The sequence below is a fragment of the Penicillium cataractarum genome (genome assembly GCF_028827025.1).
Source record: "Penicillium cataractarum strain IBT 29864 chromosome Unknown utg000001l, whole genome shotgun sequence".
NCBI classification, from domain to species: domain Eukaryota; kingdom Fungi; phylum Ascomycota; class Eurotiomycetes; order Eurotiales; family Aspergillaceae; genus Penicillium; species Penicillium cataractarum.
This window is the reverse complement of record NW_026622737.1, coordinates 3,230,711-3,249,922: the sequence shown is the minus strand read 5'-3', so window position 1 is coordinate 3,249,922 and position 19,212 is coordinate 3,230,711. Positions and strand designations below refer to the sequence as shown.

General features: G+C 49.7%; 5 protein-coding genes across 5 annotated transcripts; 1 reads left to right on the top strand and 4 right to left on the bottom strand.

The window, feature by feature from the left end:
• Window positions 1-114: 114 nt before the first annotated feature.
• Window positions 115-1,644, bottom strand: N7496_001113 (cytochrome and DOMON domain-containing protein; the record flags this gene model as incomplete). The annotated part of the gene is made up of 4 exons (XM_056694044.1): window positions 115-827; window positions 898-1,170; window positions 1,245-1,487; window positions 1,593-1,644. 4 exons carry the CDS (start codon window positions 1,642-1,644, stop codon window positions 115-117), a joined length of 1,281 nt encoding a protein of 426 aa, XP_056560773.1.
• Window positions 1,645-3,174: 1,530 nt separating this feature from the next.
• Window positions 3,175-3,516, top strand: N7496_001112 (uncharacterized protein; the record flags this gene model as incomplete). Its single annotated transcript, XM_056694043.1, has 1 exon — window positions 3,175-3,516. One exon carries the CDS (start codon window positions 3,175-3,177, stop codon window positions 3,514-3,516), a length of 342 nt encoding a protein of 113 aa, XP_056560772.1.
• Window positions 3,517-5,649: 2,133 nt separating this feature from the next.
• N7496_001111 (putative C2H2 finger domain protein) lies at window positions 5,650-7,351 on the bottom strand (the record flags this gene model as incomplete). The annotated part of the gene is made up of 3 exons (XM_056694042.1): window positions 5,650-6,496; window positions 6,708-7,201; window positions 7,337-7,351. The coding sequence occupies 3 exons, from the start codon at window positions 7,349-7,351 to the stop codon at window positions 5,650-5,652; spliced, it is 1,356 nt and encodes a 451-aa protein (XP_056560771.1).
• Window positions 7,352-10,586: 3,235 nt separating this feature from the next.
• N7496_001110 (putative S-adenosylmethionine-dependent methyltransferase) lies at window positions 10,587-12,151 on the bottom strand (the record flags this gene model as incomplete). The annotated part of the gene is made up of 3 exons (XM_056694041.1): window positions 10,587-10,622; window positions 10,950-11,832; window positions 12,093-12,151. The coding sequence occupies 3 exons, from the start codon at window positions 12,149-12,151 to the stop codon at window positions 10,587-10,589; spliced, it is 978 nt and encodes a 325-aa protein (XP_056560770.1).
• Window positions 12,152-13,090: 939 nt separating this feature from the next.
• On the bottom strand, window positions 13,091-15,214 carry dspD (putative protein-tyrosine phosphatase; the record flags this gene model as incomplete). Its single annotated transcript, XM_056694040.1, has 1 exon — window positions 13,091-15,214. One exon carries the CDS (start codon window positions 15,212-15,214, stop codon window positions 13,091-13,093), a length of 2,124 nt encoding a protein of 707 aa, XP_056560769.1.
• Between the last annotated feature and the right edge of the window lie 3,998 nt (window positions 15,215-19,212).

Below are 19,212 nucleotides of genomic sequence, written 5' to 3'. Positions count from 1 at the left end.
GTCATTGATAACGCCCTCACATAACCCGGCTTCACTAGACTAAATCGTGTATCATGCCTTCTAATATACAGAAAAAATGGTCTAATAAGAAAGCAACCTAAATCAATAACGATTTTAACCATGCTGCCTGCCCGAATCACGATCGAAGTAACCATCCGACTGATCGCCGTTCTGGAAATCATCCAACTCCTGAGGATGCCGAACGAAACCCTTTCCACCACGATTCGACTTGAACCGTGCCCAACCTAGAAGATCGATGATTGCAACGCTGACAATAACCACACCAATGGAGTATCCAACGAGCACCCCATTAGACGCGTACGACCAACTGAGGCCAATACCACTATTGACAATAGCGAGTAGAATCACGATGAACCCAAAGTAGCGGTGCACAAAACCAAACATAGACGCGGACTGCGTCTTCTTATACCGACGGTGGTGCCAGAAACCCATTCCCCACTGGGCAATGATGGCCAGCAGGATGACGATTCCGAGAATCTGATGCGTGGAGCCGTATGACTGGGACTTGGTGAACATGGTGCTGAGATAGAATCCGATCACCATGCCGATAAAGGCGATGCAGGATGAAATGGTCTGATTAACCCAGTGCCAGCGTACACTCTTGGGATAGACGCGAAGGAGGATTGCTCCAAATGGGAAGAGGAGGATCAGCGCGCCGCAGAGGCAGAGAGCGTGGATGATGCTGGGCCAGTTGCTGTCGTTCTGGATTTCTTCGCCTTCTGATGAGGAGCCTTGAGACGTGGTATATGATGTAGGCAGTCCGCCTGATCCACCAGTAGCATGAATCATATCGATGCCGAAGACCCCTAGAGCACAGAAGCAATGTTAGAACACGATGATCATTGTGGATAGCCGTCCGAGAAGTAATCCACATACCGTATTTCGAATGTCTCTCAATACTAGCAGTTTTGGAATCACTGCGCAGCATTCTAGCACTACCACCAGTCGGACCCAGTCCAAAGATCCATGGCTGAGACGTGGATTTTAGATCCAATGATCCAGACTTCCAGCTTGTACAGTTCGAGCATCGTCCATTCACCGTCATCGTATTATTGGCAATACCTGTGCCTTCGAGGAGTGTAACTGCAATCGATGAATCATACTCTGGTTCCTGTTCACCAGACGAAAGTCGAGGGCTGACGGTGACATCTAAATTAGAGATTTCATTTTAGTACACATAATTACCCTGTACAGTCACCAAGGAAAACACAAGGAAGACAAACTCTTTCCATTAGCATTAGAGTAGAGAATGATCATCAATGAATCCTTCATCTCCCTCCCCGTTCCAACCGCCAACCAGCTATAACTAGCCGGACCAGACAAATAGAAATACAAATCCGTAGAGTCATCTGGAATATTTAACGCAAAGGTGTAATTCGAATTCGACCCGAGCGGCAAGTTGTAAATACTGGCCGCATTAGAAGTAGACGCGGCATCAACGGAAGATGTGAAATAAGACAAGAGACCTGCACAGAAGCAACGAGATCAATATACGAGGACTTCAATGACAGGGATCGTAATCAAAATACCAATGCCAAGTTAGCCAAGAATCAGAAAGGGCATTAACTGACCTGCCAAAACGAAAGGCACGACTCCACTTGCCGAAGACCTGAAGGACACCATGCTGAATCGGCAGTCTGGTCAAAAGTATCGTACTAGAGCAAACAGAAAACAAATCCCAGTCCTCCAGACCCTACCCTCTCTTCAATTATCGAAGCCCCTGACTTTATTCATTTTGCCCACCCCACCACCGACCTAATTGGACGTTTGCATTCCTAACAAGCTCAAGGGAGGGTGACATCCTTCGGGCCGGTGATTGGTGGCCGAGGACCCTTTAACCTTAAACTCGCTCGTTTCGCTCGTTATAGAAACTCGACACTTTCCTTCTTTCTTCCACTCCTGCATTATCGAGATAGAAAAAATACATGGCTACCTAGCACTGCCTCCTCTGATTAGTAGACGCCGATACTGCTATATGCTTAACATGATTCATGTGTGATGACGACTACTGATAAGCCTTTATCAAGTTAGCCTTTAATTTGCTTGATTTTGAACGGGCACAGTACAGAGGGGATTGACTTATCTTCGAGGGAGTAGAAAATTAGCGCTATTTTATACCCCCTCTGAGCTACATAGTAAAAGTCTAGAGGGGGTAGAAAAGCCCTTTTACATAAGAAGAATTCTGGGCTAAGAAAAGATTTTAGCTAACCTCGTTGAAATATCCTCAAAATCTACTCAAACGGATATATATCGCTTTGTTTATACATATAAGCAATGCGCAATACCTGAGCAGATTTAACCGATTTCTTCTTTCTGTGATGCTTATATAGAGGAAATAATAAAAGGTATTAAAACAGGCAGGCCTTTCTCTATCCTCAGTAAGAGTAATTCACCCTCGATACTGGATTGTAAGAAGGATATCTATAAATCGAATAAAAAACCAGGTAAGAACAGTAAATGGATAATGCATTCATTAATTTCTACCTCTCTGAGCTACTACCAGTTTATAAGGGGTCGAAAGTTGATGGAAAATGAAAATGATTTCTACGTAGTTCCCCCCTATGAACTGGAAAATCTCGAAGGATCTTGAACTAGTTGCCTGCGTAATTACTTATTTTGCTGGTTCTATTGTATCTGCCTGATGCTATAAATACTATAGTATGAGAATACCTCTGGCATTAAACATCAAATACAACGACTTGTGAGGTCCGAGTCTGGTCCAAAGAGGCACGAATTCTTGCCCCGTTTTGGTTGTGGAATCGCCCGGGTGGCGCAGAATCCGGGCTTTGTCCACTGACTGGCCACCCCCAACTCCTAGGTTTAGATCTTACCTTGGGGTTCTTTCGGCCGCGTAATAAAGGCTAAAGATCGGGTAGATCGGGCGATTCGCCGTGATTCATCGGTCTGATTGTAAAGTACTTTAAGGGATCAAGTCCCTTTGTTTCTCGCTTTCCCCTCTTCTACACAAATACAAAAACAGGTTTCACCCACGACCAAATATCAATTGACATCTAGACATGTGCGATCAGGCTACGCAGCGTTTATGTCTCACGATACATAACAGCCTTCACGAAGGCGTTATCACTTTCAAGAATTTGATAAGTATCAGGTACACTCATCCCCCGATAATGACAATCGTACTTTTGTCTAACGATGACTACTAGCGGCCAACCATATGAAAAAGGCAAAAGCCTACGCCTTCTATCCACGGAAGACGTAGAAAACATCAGAATTCAACCTGGCGAAAGCAAATTGATAGGCTTCTGCGGAAGCGCGACATTGGCGCTCGGAATCGAGGGCATGCTTGATCTACACTCTAGTGATGAGAACCGGATTACCTCGCTCTATTGGAACGGGCCCGAGGATCGAGTTGATAATCAATTCCACGTCTCGAGTACGGATCATGAGCATTTCACTGTGACTGCTTCGGTTCCTCCGGAGGAAGGTGTTCTCGGAGATATCTCGGTCGATGTGAGAAGCATCTCGGAGAGTTAGGCGCACGTGGTGGCTTTTTTGTACGGCCTTTTTTCTTTTTACAATGCTTTGCTTGAAGAGGGTGCTTGCGTGGCCATGCATTAGGATGGCGTTTTCTTGCTGATCACATGATGATACATTGTAGGGAGTTGGGGAGTGGGCATAACTGGATTTGTGCTTTGCGATTTGCGATAATCCTAATAGTGTAATATCATTATTTATTCCTTGGTATTGAGATACCTAGACACGTTTATCCTTGTATTCTCGCTCTAAAGACCACGACTACCATAATCCTACAAAACCCCAAGAGGAACATCATCAGCCTGATGACAGGTAAAACTGAAACCCTGCTGACAGCCCGGAGATAAGTCAAACCTAACAACGCACAAAAGGTTTCATGACGCTCTCACAATCTCCATCACAGATCCCTCGATCTTGAAAGCACAGAACTAAATTTCTACCCCTTCCTAGTCAGGGATCGGACGATCGATATACTCCCAACACCTTAATCTCTAGCGCGATCCTAGCCCGGGACTTGGACGCAACTACTCGATAGATGATTGGTTTAGCGACTCACCCTGTGAAGATCACCCTTAGCAGATCAAAATTCTACTCCAGTGACGTACGAATAGTAATTAGACAAGATCAAGGGATCGAGAGTTTAAATTTGTCAGGTTGTGCACACGACCAAGTAAACTTGGTACTAGGTAGGAGTACGTGTCTATGGGGTTGATCTTCCCATGAGTAGGGATGACAGGGCCAGTCAAGACCCTGAATCAGAAGATACAAGCCTGCCTTTGCCATAGCTATAGAATAGCTCATGATTCTCTCGATGTTAACTCCCTCGAAGAACCCTAAACACCCAACAGCCCCGCGATTCAGGCCTAGAACATCGATGCCCAACTTCCGACACCTTCGCTTCCACCCCGCATTCCACACACCATTCTCCAGCAAATAAACTCAATAGGCCAAGCAACCAGACAAAAAAGGAAATCCAGACAGCCTTGGTACCAAGTCACCGGATTGACCAGACACCGCCAACACACGAACAAAGAAAGCTCGGATACTGCGTGCCGAAATTCAAGAGCTACCTGGCTGGAAATCCAATGGCCTGATAGCTGATGCCGGTCAGATGAATTGAATTTCAGCACGTATCATGAAACAGCTGCAAGGCTGGACCTTTCCTTTGTGCGTTGTCTGGACCCGATTGGTCCCTGGTTCGCTGTTTGGCGGGTCCTTGCTTCGCCGGGGAAGGAATTTAGTATTACTAGTTCTTATCATGGGGGTGATACACTCAATAGCGAATAGTACATGATGGAAATTACAACTAGGTAGAAGAATTGTTGTTTCATGAGTTATATTCATTGCGAACCCCGCCCGAGGGTTTCATTGAGTACATATGGGAGGGAGAGAAGAGAGAGTGCGTGCAGGATATGTAGTCGAGGAGGAGAGTAAGGGAAAGGACGGAGAGGAAGAGAGAGGACGAGATCACGCGTGGCATGTGAGTATTGGTTTCAATGCAGTGGACAAAAAAAGAAAACACGAGGTGTATATGTGCGAGCTGGAGAATGACGAGCGGAAAGGCCCAGGAAGAGGAGACGACAAAAAAGGAATAAAGGCAACATGACAAGCTCGTAGGTATTGTGTGGTTTGGGGATATTGATGATGATGAATATGCGCCGGCCATTGCAAAGAAAGGCCATTTATGAGGTTTCCAGAAAAAAGGAGGCAAAAGAACAATCGAATAACAGAAGCAGAGGCAAAAAAACTTTAAAGAGAGACGGACAGAAAAACAATCGGGCCAAAGAGACATGATACATGGGACTCCCATCGTTCAAAAAGGGTTCCCGAAATCTTAGACATGCTGTGTGCGAAGAAGAGACCAACTCTGTCCTGTTCCCCGAGACGAACGGCTTATCCCATCACGGATGGGAGTCACCGACCGATCGAGGACCCAGAGTAGTATTCCTTCATTATGAAAAAGTGCATGTCAAAAACATGTAAACAAGAAGAATTTCTCATGTGAACAAAAAAAAACGCTCAAGCTCGTACATTTCGTCGTGAAAAAGGGTTCGTCGCTCGGCACAATTAAGGGCCACGGCGGCGGCCCGCTGTCTGGCTCGAAGCAGATAAAAATGGAGAGTAGATAGCGCTCTACTCCTCCATACGACCAAAGACACCGTCGTCATCGTCATCTGCAGGGGCTCGGCGGCTGCCAAAGTCTACATCTGCGTTGCGCCGTTGACGGGACTCCTGAGCGGTAGTCTCGCCACTGCCGTGTCGTGCACCACGCTCGTCCGACACCTTGTAAGAAAGCGATGGGTTGAGAGAGGCGGAAAGGAAGGCATCGGCATTGGAGTTGCGACGATAGGCCTCGTTCATCGGACCGGGGCCGGAGTGTCCAAGGCCAGGGCTGAGGTTGCCAGGGTGGCTGCCCGAATCGAGATAACGAGCTGGCAAGGGAGGAACGGGAGGCACATCCGGAGTCATGGCCACGGGTCCCGTGCGGGGAGTGCCGAAGTTGCACAAGCCGATTGCGGCAGCCAGATCCGCCTCGTCATCCTCGTGAAGTCGAGTGTCTGCCGTGGAAGGACGGGTGTCGATGCTCGACTTGCGGAAGTGGGAGAAGGCAGGGGAGTGCAGTGGGGCGCTGCCGTTGTACGAGCTGGAGGGGATCGACTGGTAGGAGCGAGAGAAGGCGTTGCTGATGCTAGGGCGCTTGGTCCAGTTGGCGGGCATGCCGGACATCTCAAAGTCGTCGTCTTCCTCCTCGTCCATCGGGGGTGGCGTAGTCTCGGCGGAGCTGATGCCATCACGCACGACCGAAGAGGCATCCGGGGAGGCGGAGGAGAGTTCCGACTCTGCATCGGGGGACTGCTCGGGGGTGTCGTCGTCCATGTTCATGTTGACCAGCACCGTAGCAGCCTCAAGCAGTTGCACCTGCTGGTGCTTGGAGATGAGGAGTTTCGAGGTAATCGACCATGCCGGGTCATGTTCCCACCTAATTTGCCACGAGAAAATTACACGTCAACCGGATGCCACCAGCGAAATTAAGGGAGGATAAACGGGTGAAGCAGTAGTGGGGGAAGAGTCAGGGAATAATGACGGGAGGGGAGTTGTATGACCACGAGGGCGACCTGCACAGAGCCGACGTGGCGCATGCTCCCGATCGAACGAGAAGAAGACGGCCGGGCGACATGGGGAATACACACATATGCTTGGACAAGCAGCTGCCATGCTTATATCCTTTCCCGCAACGGTCGCAGCGGAGGTCTGCCGGGGCACGCTTCCCATCGGTCTTCATGTGGGCACCTTCACTAGCCCGGCGGTTGCGACCCTTAGGAATAGACTTGCCATCCTCGTCGGAGTTGCTGGGAGAGGGCTTGCGAGCGACTGGGGGTTCCTGGCTGGGACTGTTCATGCTTCGAGAGAGATACGAACTAAACCCAGAGGCACCGCCGACCGAAGTGGATTCCAGTCCCTTGCGAGCCCCCAGGCTCCGACGATGCGCGGCACCCATAGGGAGGGAGGCGGCCTCTCCACCTTCCTTCATCGAAGCGGCGACTGCGGCCGCGGCATTGGCTGCGGCGGTGGTCACACTCTTGCGGCGAGTTATACGGTGGTTGGCATTGACGGCTCCCAGCGATATAGAGTGAGCATGTTGTCGCGGGGTGGTGTTGGGGAGAGGACGCGAGAGAGACAATTCCTAAAAGCGGGCGCGGGCCACATCGTCAGTACTAATGTTTAGGAACGGCGACCGAACGTCGGAGGAGGGGGAGGGAGAGAAGGACGACTCAGGGCCAAAGCCAAGAAATTGGGAGTCGGCATTGATGTCACTTACCTTGAACGAAGCCATGGTGAAGGACTTTCTGGCACGATTTTTCGAAAGCCCTTAGAGTAACGAGACACACTCAATTCCGGGTGGAAGCTGGTGGAAGTATACGGAGGATCGGAGGGTTCGGGCGGCTAGTTGGCGGGATACCGAGCGAATCGAGCGTATGGAAGTGTTGGGAGGAGAGAGAGGAAGAGGAGGGAGAGAGCGGGAGGAACGAAAGCAAGAAGTGAAGAATAAAGGGACTAGAGAAGGAGGAGGAGGAGGAGAAAAAAAAAGTTTAGGAACCAAAAAAAAGCAGGGGAGGAGGAGAAAGAGGAGAAAGAAGGAGGAGCTGGGTACAGAGTACAAGCCATCCGGTATGGTGGTGGCCCACCAGAAATCGCTCATTGTCTTTGCGGGGGCTTTTCCCTTTGAGCATGCGGGGGGGGGATCTCCGTAATCATGGGTATTCTTAGTATTCTTTTTTATTTTTTGTAGTACGAAAGAAATGCTAGAATTTGTTTCTATAACTATGCCCTTGAAATTCAAAGTGATTCTTTTTGATAACGTTAGGGAGTCACTACGAAATGTCTTCTCGTCGCCGTCGGGGGCTATTTGTGTGTGTGTGCGTCTCGCAAGGCCAGAGGCTGGATGATGCGATAACCATGGCTCCACTTCGCTTCTGGTATTCCGGGACAGTCAAGAACTGGGAAACCTGGTGAGTTTAACCCCCCTCTCTTGGAACTGACATCGTCGGACTGAAATATAGGGTCGCCCCCCATGCATCGAAGGGGATTCGAAGCCCCAAAGAAGGGTGATGGCCTTAGGAGTGATGGGGATGCTTCGCACTCCAATCCTCGGACATGGCGTTTCTGCGCAGGGCAGAGTTTCAGGGTCTCCCGGATATTGAAACGTTGGCCAGGCACCAATGGATCTGGGAAAGAAGGCATGCGACTGCTGCATCGGTCAATGATTTCTTGTCTTCAATTGTCAGTGACCTTTAAACTGTAAAGTTTGGGAAGGACAGATATTCTCGGAGAAGTGTTGACTCGGAACGTCTGTTGCCTGACGATCACCCGCCAGGATCACAAGGGGAGTTTGTATATTCTGGGTAATCGGTAAATCAGGTCTAGAAGTTAAGTCTGTCAGTTGTTCTCTCCTAATGCCGAGGGGGGAAATAGTTTCCTAACCAGGGAGAACGCAGCAGGCCGCTCAGGTACCCTCTTAGAGGGAGGGGGGCAAAAGTAGCCACCAGTCGTGCACCACCGGCGATATCCTGTAAGAAAAAGAGGTGCTCGTGTCCCGATCACCTGCATGGGATTCGACCGGTCTTAGACCTCGCCCCGGTGGATCCAGTGATGTCATGGGCCAACCGGCCAACAACCGGGCAGACGTCCCATTTGAGGATCCAATAGAACATCCAGTGGGCATTCAGTGTGAAAAGTGGAGTCGGAAGTGGAAGGCGATAGGAGAAGTCACGGGATCAGGTGACTCACGCTCTGACCGGGGTTCCACGTCACGTTACTTCCGTTGGTACTCCGAGAATCGTTACTGTATAGACTATAGATTAATAAAGCACTTGCCACCGTGAATAGTTAACTAAACAAATTCTCTAGATTAAACCAGTGTAGGCACCAATTTCACCTCAACCAAATTCCTGCTTATCCAACCTGTCCTTAAATAATCCCCTAGCTCGGAGCACCTAGTCTGACGATCAGATCTCCTCTGGTCGCGCCAGCCCGCGCGCTAACGCTAGTCGGAGAGGATCATTACTCCGCGTAGTCTAAGCCCCCTCAGGTGCTCCTGGACCTGCTCTTGGACCGACGTTCCAGTCCACGTTCCAGCGCTACCGGCAGTACCTACGGAGGAAATAGCTAGCTTGAAGCACCCAGGTACCACCACGCCCTGGAGGAGTGACCTGTACTCCGTTCTGTGTACTCCGTCCCTTGTACGGAGGTAAAACATTACCCTAAAGCATTACTCCAAGGTACTACCGGCCTTAGTCATATGGGGCCATGTCCTGAGATAAGCAATCACAAGGCCGTAGGTAATGGTAACGATAATGCCTAACGATCATCCATATCTCTCCCAAGAAACAAGTCAGCCTGGCACATTCCGCGGTGCCTATCTCCGGTACAATGGTCAACACATTCTTCGCAGAAACATGGGTTCCTGCGGCTGACGGGGTCAGTAGCTATGCAGATCATGCTTCAGCTCTCAGCAAATCAGACCTCCAACGAGCCCCCTAAACAAAACAATCCTATTCGTAGGGTAATTCTCCAGAGCAATCTCATTGATAAGCCAATCATTCCGATGTACAGAGAAAAGGTACACAAGTACAGTACATACCCTGAGTCCCTGACAAATGGCAGCTGAACGTCCTAAAAAAAGCAATTATCTCAATGCCCAAAAAAAAAATGTCTCGCAGCTTATGATTTTCCCCCAATCCCGCACTTTCCACGGGTATCTCCACTATGACGATTGATGAATGGTATGTACGAAGACAAGGCACGGGGTACGAGAGAGGTGTTGTGTAGCGTAAATAGAGTGGGCTTTCCCGAGTGGTTTGTACGAAGTACAGTATGTAGCTAACTGATACCCTCTCATAAGTACACCAATCACCTAAACGTCTCCAGGGCAAGGGCTGCTTCCAATTAATCAGCCAATTATTCATAGTTAAATTGATTTTTTCTATCTTCCTACACTACCAAACTCCATTAACTATTATTCAATATCGTTCCCTTATCATTCCTCTATCTACAATATAATAATCGCAGTTTTGTTATCGATCAATTGCGCCATCGACTGCGATACAACGCCTTCTAGCCAGCCCTAAACCCGATCCCGTGCTATCGACACGCTCCGTGCCTTTTTACCCGAACTATAAGTTCAAAGATAATCAAGAATAGTCTTTTTGAGCGAGGGTATTCATCCATGCGGTATTCATCCCTATGACTAGCTTCTCGCCTCAATTCCATTACCAGCAATTACTACGCCTATTGCCCTTATACCGGACTTGAAAATTCAGAAGAGGCCACTAACATAGAAGAGTGCTCGAAGGCTTTCTCATCGCATTTAAACGATACGTCTTCATTCCAAAATAACACTGGCCAGCAGCTCCTTCGATTATTCTCGTGCTCTGGCGAGCTGAACATCGAGTCCTCGTCCTAGGCTGTCCAGACTGAGCAGTTAGAGACCGTACAAGAAGGGGATGGAGAGAACCGTCTGTACATTTTCCATAACAACACGTACTCTAATATCTGGGAGAATGACTCGGTCATAAAGACAGAGGCTTGGACAATGCCTCGTTTGCCTGTATAACGAGCTCGCTGTCTGCGTTCAGCCCTATGAAGGGCGCTGACTGACTTCTTCCCTCGATTCTGGAGAAAATGCTGAAAATGAAAGATAAAGGTCCAAGATGAAACTCATTTCATCATCGATCATATTGTAGATCCATAAGTCATTCATTACAACGGTACAGAATGTTTTCAGCGTAGCCTTAGGCATTATCACGAGAACTAACGACGGCAGTCCTTGAATATCAAACCTACCAAATCTATGTATATCCTCAAATTTAACAACATCAACACCCAATATCCCCTCAATCAAACCTCCCCAACCCTCTGAAAACACACCGTACACACCCCCTGCCCTTCCTGCCCACCAAACCTAAACCGCGGATACTCAACACGACCCCAAACAACCAACCGATCACTTCCCCCTCCTCCTCCTCCTCCTTCTTCTCCGCCACAAACCACTTCACAAGCTCCTCCTCAGTCCAGTTACAACTCGTCACGATCAAAAATCCACCCCTACGCACCAACCGCCTCGCAATATCAGGATACCGCTCACACACACGGGTCGCCTTAGCATCATCCGCCAACGAGATCGCATCGAACGTCCCCTTGTCCAAAACGATATCGAAACCGCCTGTCTGGTAGGGGAACCAGGAGAGCGTTTCGTCTTCGGGTGTGGGGGAGGATTTCACGCCAGACTCGGAGAGAACAGCCTTTGAACCTAGGATATCCCATTCCTCGAATTGGATAGGTGCCGGCTCGGGTATATCTGCGTCTCGCTGTTCATCCCCCTCCTCTCCGGACTCATCCTCGTCAGACTCATCATCAGTCCTATACGCAGAATGCCCCCTAGACCGCTGCAACTCGCGCGCCAACTCCACACTCCTCGCCGAGTAATCCACCCCCACCATAGCCCCCGTAAACCGTCCTTTCTTCCGCAACAGCGCAAGCATACTCCCATTGCCTGTGCCGAGATCTAGGATAGACGGTTGCGCCGACTGAGCGCGTGTATTCCGCGGTGCGAGTGGGAAGGATTGCCGCGTTAGGAAGCGGAGGACTTTTTCGGGGGCGCTGTGCTCGGAGAACCATGATGTGCCTGGGTCATCTTCGTCGTTGACGTCTGAGTCTGCGTCCGAGTCTGCGGAGGCATCGGCCTCTTGTTTTGTGGATTGGTCGGCGTCCGTGTGGGAGATGTGGGCGAGGGTGCGAGCGTAGTAGGTTTCCCAGCTATTTGGTGGGGTAGGGATGTTTTAGCTGGGGTACTTTGAGGGGTGGAAGGTAACAAGAGTAGTATTTCTGATATTATGGGGAGGATTTGGAAAGCAGGGGCTCTGTGTAATTGAGTCTCCTTTGATTGCGACGTTCGTTGCTGAAGATCTTCATTGTCTCATGGAGGGGAGGAGGGGCGGGAACGCGGGGCATCCGAGTCGAGCTTTTGCGACTCTATCGGAAGTTCGCGTGGATTCAATGGGGCTGATAATACTTACTAGTCTTTTGTGCCCAGCTCACTAGGTGAGAGATATGCTGGGTGTGTCTCTTCTGCCATGATGGTGTTTGATCGGTGATGTTTGTCGCGAGGGAAAATTTTGGGTGAGAGTGCGGAGGATGTTTCCTTATCGGCTATCTATCTCAGCCCCAGGTTGAGATGAAGACCCCGCCAAGAGAATAGTAACGGTTGGTTAACTTACGTCTACTGACTATTCTACAAAAGATTATCATGGAGAGAGTATTCAAGCTCGAAGCTGTTTCATTTCTATTGTTGGGCTGCGCACAGGGGGTATTTGTCATTCCTTTCCCTCGATCCCACTCCCTCCAGGATACCTATACGGCTCAATGGTTTCTGGAAGAGGGATCGAAGGAATAAAAAAGCACAGGAAATCAAACAAAGAGAAAAATTGAAAAGGTTGAAAACGAAGGCCTTGCCATACCAGGCAGGATGATCAGATAAGAGATGAAATAGAAAAAGTGAAATGTGGAAAGCGATGGTTGTGAAGGATGATAAGTGTCCAATCAATGCATAAGAAATGGGGTTCAGTCATCTTCCCCGTAAATAATATTACAGTTACCAGGATCGCGGAAGACAACGAACGTCTTCCACAAACCCCACGGCATGAGATCAAAGTTCATGCCAGTGACGCCAGAAATAAGTCGACGATGGTGAGAAGGAAAATCGAAATGACGGCAGCAGTTTTTGGGTGATGATGATGCATTTCGGTGTGGTACCACATGCAAATCGAAAAAGTTGATGAACGACAGCAAAGCCCGCTTTGGTCATGAAAATCATCAATCCGGTCAGAATAGGGGTATATGACTGGAGAACACAAGGGTAAAAGCTTATAGTGGCCGAGAGAGAATGAAAAACGAAGAAAAACAGGCCGGAAATGAAGTGAAAATGCGATCCTCGCGTCGAGGTTCAAGACATGCAAAATGTCGGGGTCGTGGATATCATTTCAAAAACCTGGCTCGTTGCGCACAGGCGAGAGAATTATAGGAACTCATCAATGTTCCTCAGGATCATGCGCTCTCCTCCTGCGGGAGGAGAACGTGGATCAGCAGTGTCCTTGGCATATTGTATCGAGCTGGAGTTTTCAGCGATCGTACTATCAACTCCGCGAGCAGATAATGATGGTATAGGTAGAGGTGGGGCCAAGAAGCCGGATGTTCTTGGGGAGAAGAAGCCAGCTCCTGGATCGGGGGATCCTGGAGCATCACGAAGATATACGTGAGTTTGGACCAGTGGGTCACAGCTGCTGACACTGCGTGGGATGCCGCGCGGGCGACCGAATGCAGGCTCCACGGACTGGAACTTCTGTCGGAAGGGCAGTGGACGAGGAGACAAACTGCGCTTGGGAGATCTATTCCCATTACCACTAGTCTGTGGGCGCAAGGATCTGGTCGGCGGAGCAGCGAGAAGTCCCATTAATGGTGCCGGTGAGAGACCTTGGGCCGCTTGTTGCTGAGCCTCCTCTCGCTCAGCGCGGGTGACCTGAGGCTCGGAGCTTCTGCGACCAGTTTGAACAAACCACTCGCGAGGGGCCGGTCGCGAGGAAGGAGATCCCCGCAGTAAGCGAGAGCGGTAGTCGGTGAGTTGGTAGATGAGACTCATGTTCGGTCCTACCCATTGGCTGCGTCCCTTGACCAGTTCATACATCGCATTGAAATCCAAATTTCGATTCTTGTACAAGCCATACGCGATCACCAAAGACGCCGAGCGGCTGGCACCCAGCTGGCAATGAATCAGGACCTTTTTACCCTGAGCTATCCGGTCGTCGATCAGTTCACACAAGGGAAGAAGATCGTCAAGGATCTCCGAGTTGTGATCCCAGCCAACGTGGATGTATTCGGGGGTGGTAGATTTAGGCTTGGGGGTAGTCGGGGTTGCGGATCCAGATTCAGAAGGCTGGAATTCAAATGCCGACTTGAAGGAGATTTCGGAAATAGCAGTCTGGGGATCACCGCCAGAAAACCGCTTCGAGGCCATCGAGGCGTTGCGCCACGTACTCATGACCGTATCATTCCGCCCTTGATTTTCCGCATTGAAGGGATTCTTGACTTCCTTAGCGACATTAATTACCACGTCGAATTGCGCCGCTTCTTCCGCGGTAGGTTCCAAGTATAGGAACACCCCGGTGTCGTAAATCCGAATAGGTCCATTGGGATAGCCGCGGTCGGTACCACGAGTAGACTCTCGGGAAGCCATGGGCTCATCCTCTTCCGCCAGTTCAGGAATCGCGCGTTGGGAGAAGGTAGAACCGTCGTCGGGCATGGATGTCAACGGAGAGACTGCATCGTCAGATGATGTGGCCGATAGACGCCGGGTGCCCTGATGTGACATTGGCTGGGGAAGCTGCATACCACCCCGCGGGGCAAAGCCAGGAGACGTGATCGATGCGAGCGAGGGTGATGATTCGGCATGTCGCAAGGACTGACGTCCCAGAGGTGTCGGGGGAACCAAATCGGGAACATTAGTGAAGGATTTATCGAAGCCCGGAGTGCGGATGGTGAGGTTTGCAGGGCGGCGTCGGCCGCTCTTCGGGGGAATCTGAATGGGAGAAGGTGGGGCAGAGAGGTGGTGCTTTGATGAGGTCTCGAGCATCGATGCAGTCGCAATGGGAGGTCGGGACTGCGAAGGCAGGGGCATACGTAATGAAAGATTCTTCAAGTTGCGTGCTCGTCGTCCGGGCGAGTCCGGGCGCGCAGGGTTTGGCGCTGGCAATAACCTGGAGCTGTCGGCAGTCATGGTGGACAGTGGGCCCACCTCCACCGGGCGGATGTGTGGTGTGAATTTAGGATAGGATAGTGGCATTGCCGAAGGGGTTTCTGGAGAAGAGCTTGGGGAAACGTCGCCCGTGGAAGGAGAGTCGAACGGCGGGATTGTAGTCGTGGGTGAGGACTCTGTCGAGCCCGAGGTCATTGACGAGATACTTTCGCGATGCACGGAAGGGAAGAAACGTCGCGACGAATTCGTATTCACTGGAACATGGGCTGGAACTTGGAGTGGGTGGATTGTATGCTCGTCCTCTTTATAACGCGAAGGGAATCCACCATATACCGACATAAACGATGGGAACGAGTCCGGAAAGGACGGTGGACTTGTTTGTACCGGCATGATTTGGGCCAGTTCGCGAGAGGCGTGTGGGAAAGGCTAGCGTTCCTTTCCACCGGCGCTCGAGGGAGGAGAGGGAGGGAAAGGCAGGTTCAAGAGTCGTGTCCACCAAAGTAAAGCAGCATTCAGATCGAAGACAGGATAGGTTTTTGCTGCCTGCGCAATTAAGGAGGGAGTGGATTGTTCGTTCTTTGCGAAAGGGTGTCACGTCAGTTTGAGGCTTGAAGATAGTTCGGGAATTGAGGGCGAGCGGGCGCAAGCTGCAAGGGCTAAAACTAATGATCTGCACGCATGCGAAACAAGAAAGATAGGGAGAAAAAGAAACATCCGCAGGCACGAGTCCTATTGTCCAGAAGGACAGGAAAAGATACACTGTGGAAAAATGGAAAAGGCGATGGTAGATTCGGGCTTCAAGTGGCTCACATACCAGAATCTCAAGCCACAGCCGATCGGTCGAGGTGAATCGTTTAGGTTGAAGTGAGAATGAAGTTGGAAGAGGCTTGAAGGTTGAAAGAGTCAAGGAGCGACAAGGAAAGTCGGAGAAATAAAGAAACAAAGGCGATGATTCAAATCTCGAGAAGAATGGGCTTTTGGTGGTAGGCGGGGAGAGAAGAGAGGCCAGGGAATAGTTGAGGGGACGTCGTTCCTCCGGGGAATGACGGGAATGTAAAGGAGAGTATAATGGAAGAGAAACTGGAACTGTGAAGAAGTCCCCCGGGTACCGAAGAGGAGGGGAGGAAGATTGAAAAGGGAGGTCAAGAAAGAGAAAGGGAGGGGGAGGAGGAGAAACAGAGAATAAAGGCTGAAGATGAGAGATGAGGGTGAGGCGTGTGAAAGCCGCGAAATAATGGACCCTTACTGGTTTTATTATTATTATTATTATTATTTTTGCGGATTATTATTATTATTTCCATACTGACATACTACATCCCAGACTTACTCTGTCCCCAATGATTATTCGATCTCCTCCTGCTCCAGTTCTAGTTCCTAGCGAGGAATAGTGGAGAGTAAGTCAACCAGAAGCAACACTTTTATTATGATTATTTCCTGATCATGGTAATTCTGAAGATAAAGTGATGGTGATCTGTAAACAACATACATGCTGGCTGTATTCCGTACCATAATACTGTACGGGAGTACGCTGTTTTATAGTTCAGAGGGATGAAAGAATACTCCTCGTCTCCATCCGAGTTAGAGATCTCCGATTTCAGGCCCACTGTAATTTGGAAAATCGTGTGTTTCGGGAGTGTTTCTGGTCAGTACGAGGTATACAGTACTACTACAAGGAGGATCGATCGAAGTATATTGCACAGGACCTCCATGTACCCAGTACCACCGACAAGGCTGTGTATCCCCATCCCCTATTAAGTATCCAGTACCACTGTCAGACAGCCGTTTGACCTCGTCGAGGCGGACGGGGTGGCTTCCCTTGTAGCTCTAATTTTAGCCGCCGGGGGCGTCGTGAGGAGACTCGGCGCCAAACGCACGCTGATGAGAGGCCAGTGCTGGGTGAACCCTCCCTTTCACACCCGTCACCACTATCCAGACAGAGTTCAAGTGGATGATTCTAAACGTTCATAGGCTTCTATTAAGGCATCTTCTAGACTTTCTTTTGGAACACCATCTACCATCGTTATTTCGGAGAGAGTCACATACCATCCTTGATGGCGTGCGAAATGGCCCGGATGTCTCTCCCCAAAAACCCTAGGATCCACCGTGAGCCTGGAGGTCCCACCGACAGCTGCGCCTTGGGGGATGATGCTGAGAGGGGAGAATTATTGACTGGCGGGACATCACCGTACATAGTAGTACTGTACCTATGGTCCATACTCCTAAGAAGCTACTGACTATCCTTCTGTGTGACATAGAGCACTCCCATTATTATTTACTGGATTTATTCTGGAGGAGGACATCCTCAGTCTTGTCAAGCCATATTAGAACACATTATACTTCGTAAATACAACATCAAGAACAATGGCAAGTCTTTTCGAAAGATCCGCGCTGAGAATACCCAGAAAGCTCAGAAAGCCCGGACATATCGCGAGCCTGATTCGAGAATTCCAAATTCGGTCCAATCCGACCCGTCCCAAGTCGTGCACGGTTCCCTGTTCACGGGCTGGAGTGAACCTGCGGCAGGGATGTTTCAATAGTATCGACGAGGAGCTTAGGGCACACGGCTGCCCCTGCACCTACAGTTCTCTGTCTTATGGAGCATAAGATTGTAATTAAAAAAATTATCTGTACTCTGTCTTCGTACTCCGTATGAAAATATTCCGTACTGCTGCTGTACGGCACACACGGCTCGTCGGGTGAACGGTGGGCGGGTTGATCCATGGAAAAGGCGCTGGGATGGTCCGCTGGACCAGCAAATTGTCGAAATGAAAGGGAGAAGAAAAAGTCTCCGACCCGCTAGTAACTATTAGTATTATACCTACTAAACTACGAGGATACCCGTGTGTACTGCTCATATAACTACAGTCTAGTCGCCAAATGTCATGGTCCCTTAGCACCATTTAGACTAATACGTATTCGATACACAAGAGTTTTTTTTCCTAGAGAGGCAAAAACACGGTCGCCCTGGGGCCCAACATCTGAAACCCCGGAGGCCGATGGATCTGAGGAGGCGGTTCTGAAACACGCCAGACTCGCGCTAGTCGACACTAGTGGCCCTTGGCGGAGGCAGCATGCAGCCTATCGCCATTGATTATCACCCTGCGCTGGCTGCCGTCAGTCGATACTTGCTGATTTGGGCGATCGTCTTGAACTTGGTTTTGTGCATGGAGAGCTGGATGCTGATTGATGTGTTTAGAGGGTAAATCGCCAAGAATGAAGTCATCCTACCGCCTTATCTCCTAGTTAACCTCTCTTTGCATTTGAGATACTTCGGCAGATGATAGCCACGTTATGTATACTCGATCTCTTCAACAACGACATGGCTAGACGAATATTAAAACCCCAATACTTTGCAGTCTGTGGGACTGAGCCAGGAATGATCGCCCCTTCCACGTGGAAGTCCTGAAACTTGGTCCGTTCAACTTGATCCATTCCTGTCCCAGTGGAGAGAGATGGTGGGCGTGGCGTTCACAGCCCTCGATAGACTACTCCGTTCTCGTACTGGGCTCTGTAGGCAGTAATCTCCAGCAGTCTTAGCGAGTCCTCCCAAACGCCATCGAGGTATTGTATACATCTCACCGCAGGGGCAATTCCTTATAACTTCCAAGGTTGAGCTGCTCCTACATAGCTGACAATGCCAACCTTCTCGAAGCAGTCGATGATCGACATCCATCGCAAGACCTTGTTACATCCATGTCATCTCCTCTTCCAGAAGGATCACTTAGTAGTAAATACAGTACCAGTCACCTGCTATACTTCCCAGTCCGGATCGTCTCCAGGCAACGCGTCCCAAATAGATTGCAGTTCCTAGCCGCGGATCCTTCGTGAACGCGAATCGTTTCACGATGAACCCAATCATTCTAAAAATATCAACCCCAATCCCCATTCTCCCCCTCTCCTCCCCTGAACCATGACAGTACCCTCAGCGCAAGACCCAGCTTACGTTGGTTCGTGTTTCGCCTGTGTTTCGGGCTCGTTTGCCACTTGACTCCTGGGAGGCGTTTCGGTTGCCGAGTAGGACATACATTTATTACGCACAGGAGGTTGCAGGCGCCTGTTTAGCATCGAGTTTCATTCCGGAGTATCCCCCTTGCCATGCTGATTGGTGGGTTTGTGGATTGATGGAACGACTCGGTTATCCAGTTGATGCCCGTCCCAGGTTGAATATATAGTTGCAGAGAGTGGTTCACCGGCCAACCATAGCTATGGCCAATGCCGATATTAATCCTGGGGGCAGTGCTTGAGCCAATGGATCGTTGCTGTATCAGATATATTCTTCAACTACGCTAAATTACTACTGGCTGTGGTATGGGGGCCAAAATAGGTAATGCATGTTTCCTGATCTTGTCTTTCGACGGTGCATGTCGCATTGTGGTCTCGACCAGAGG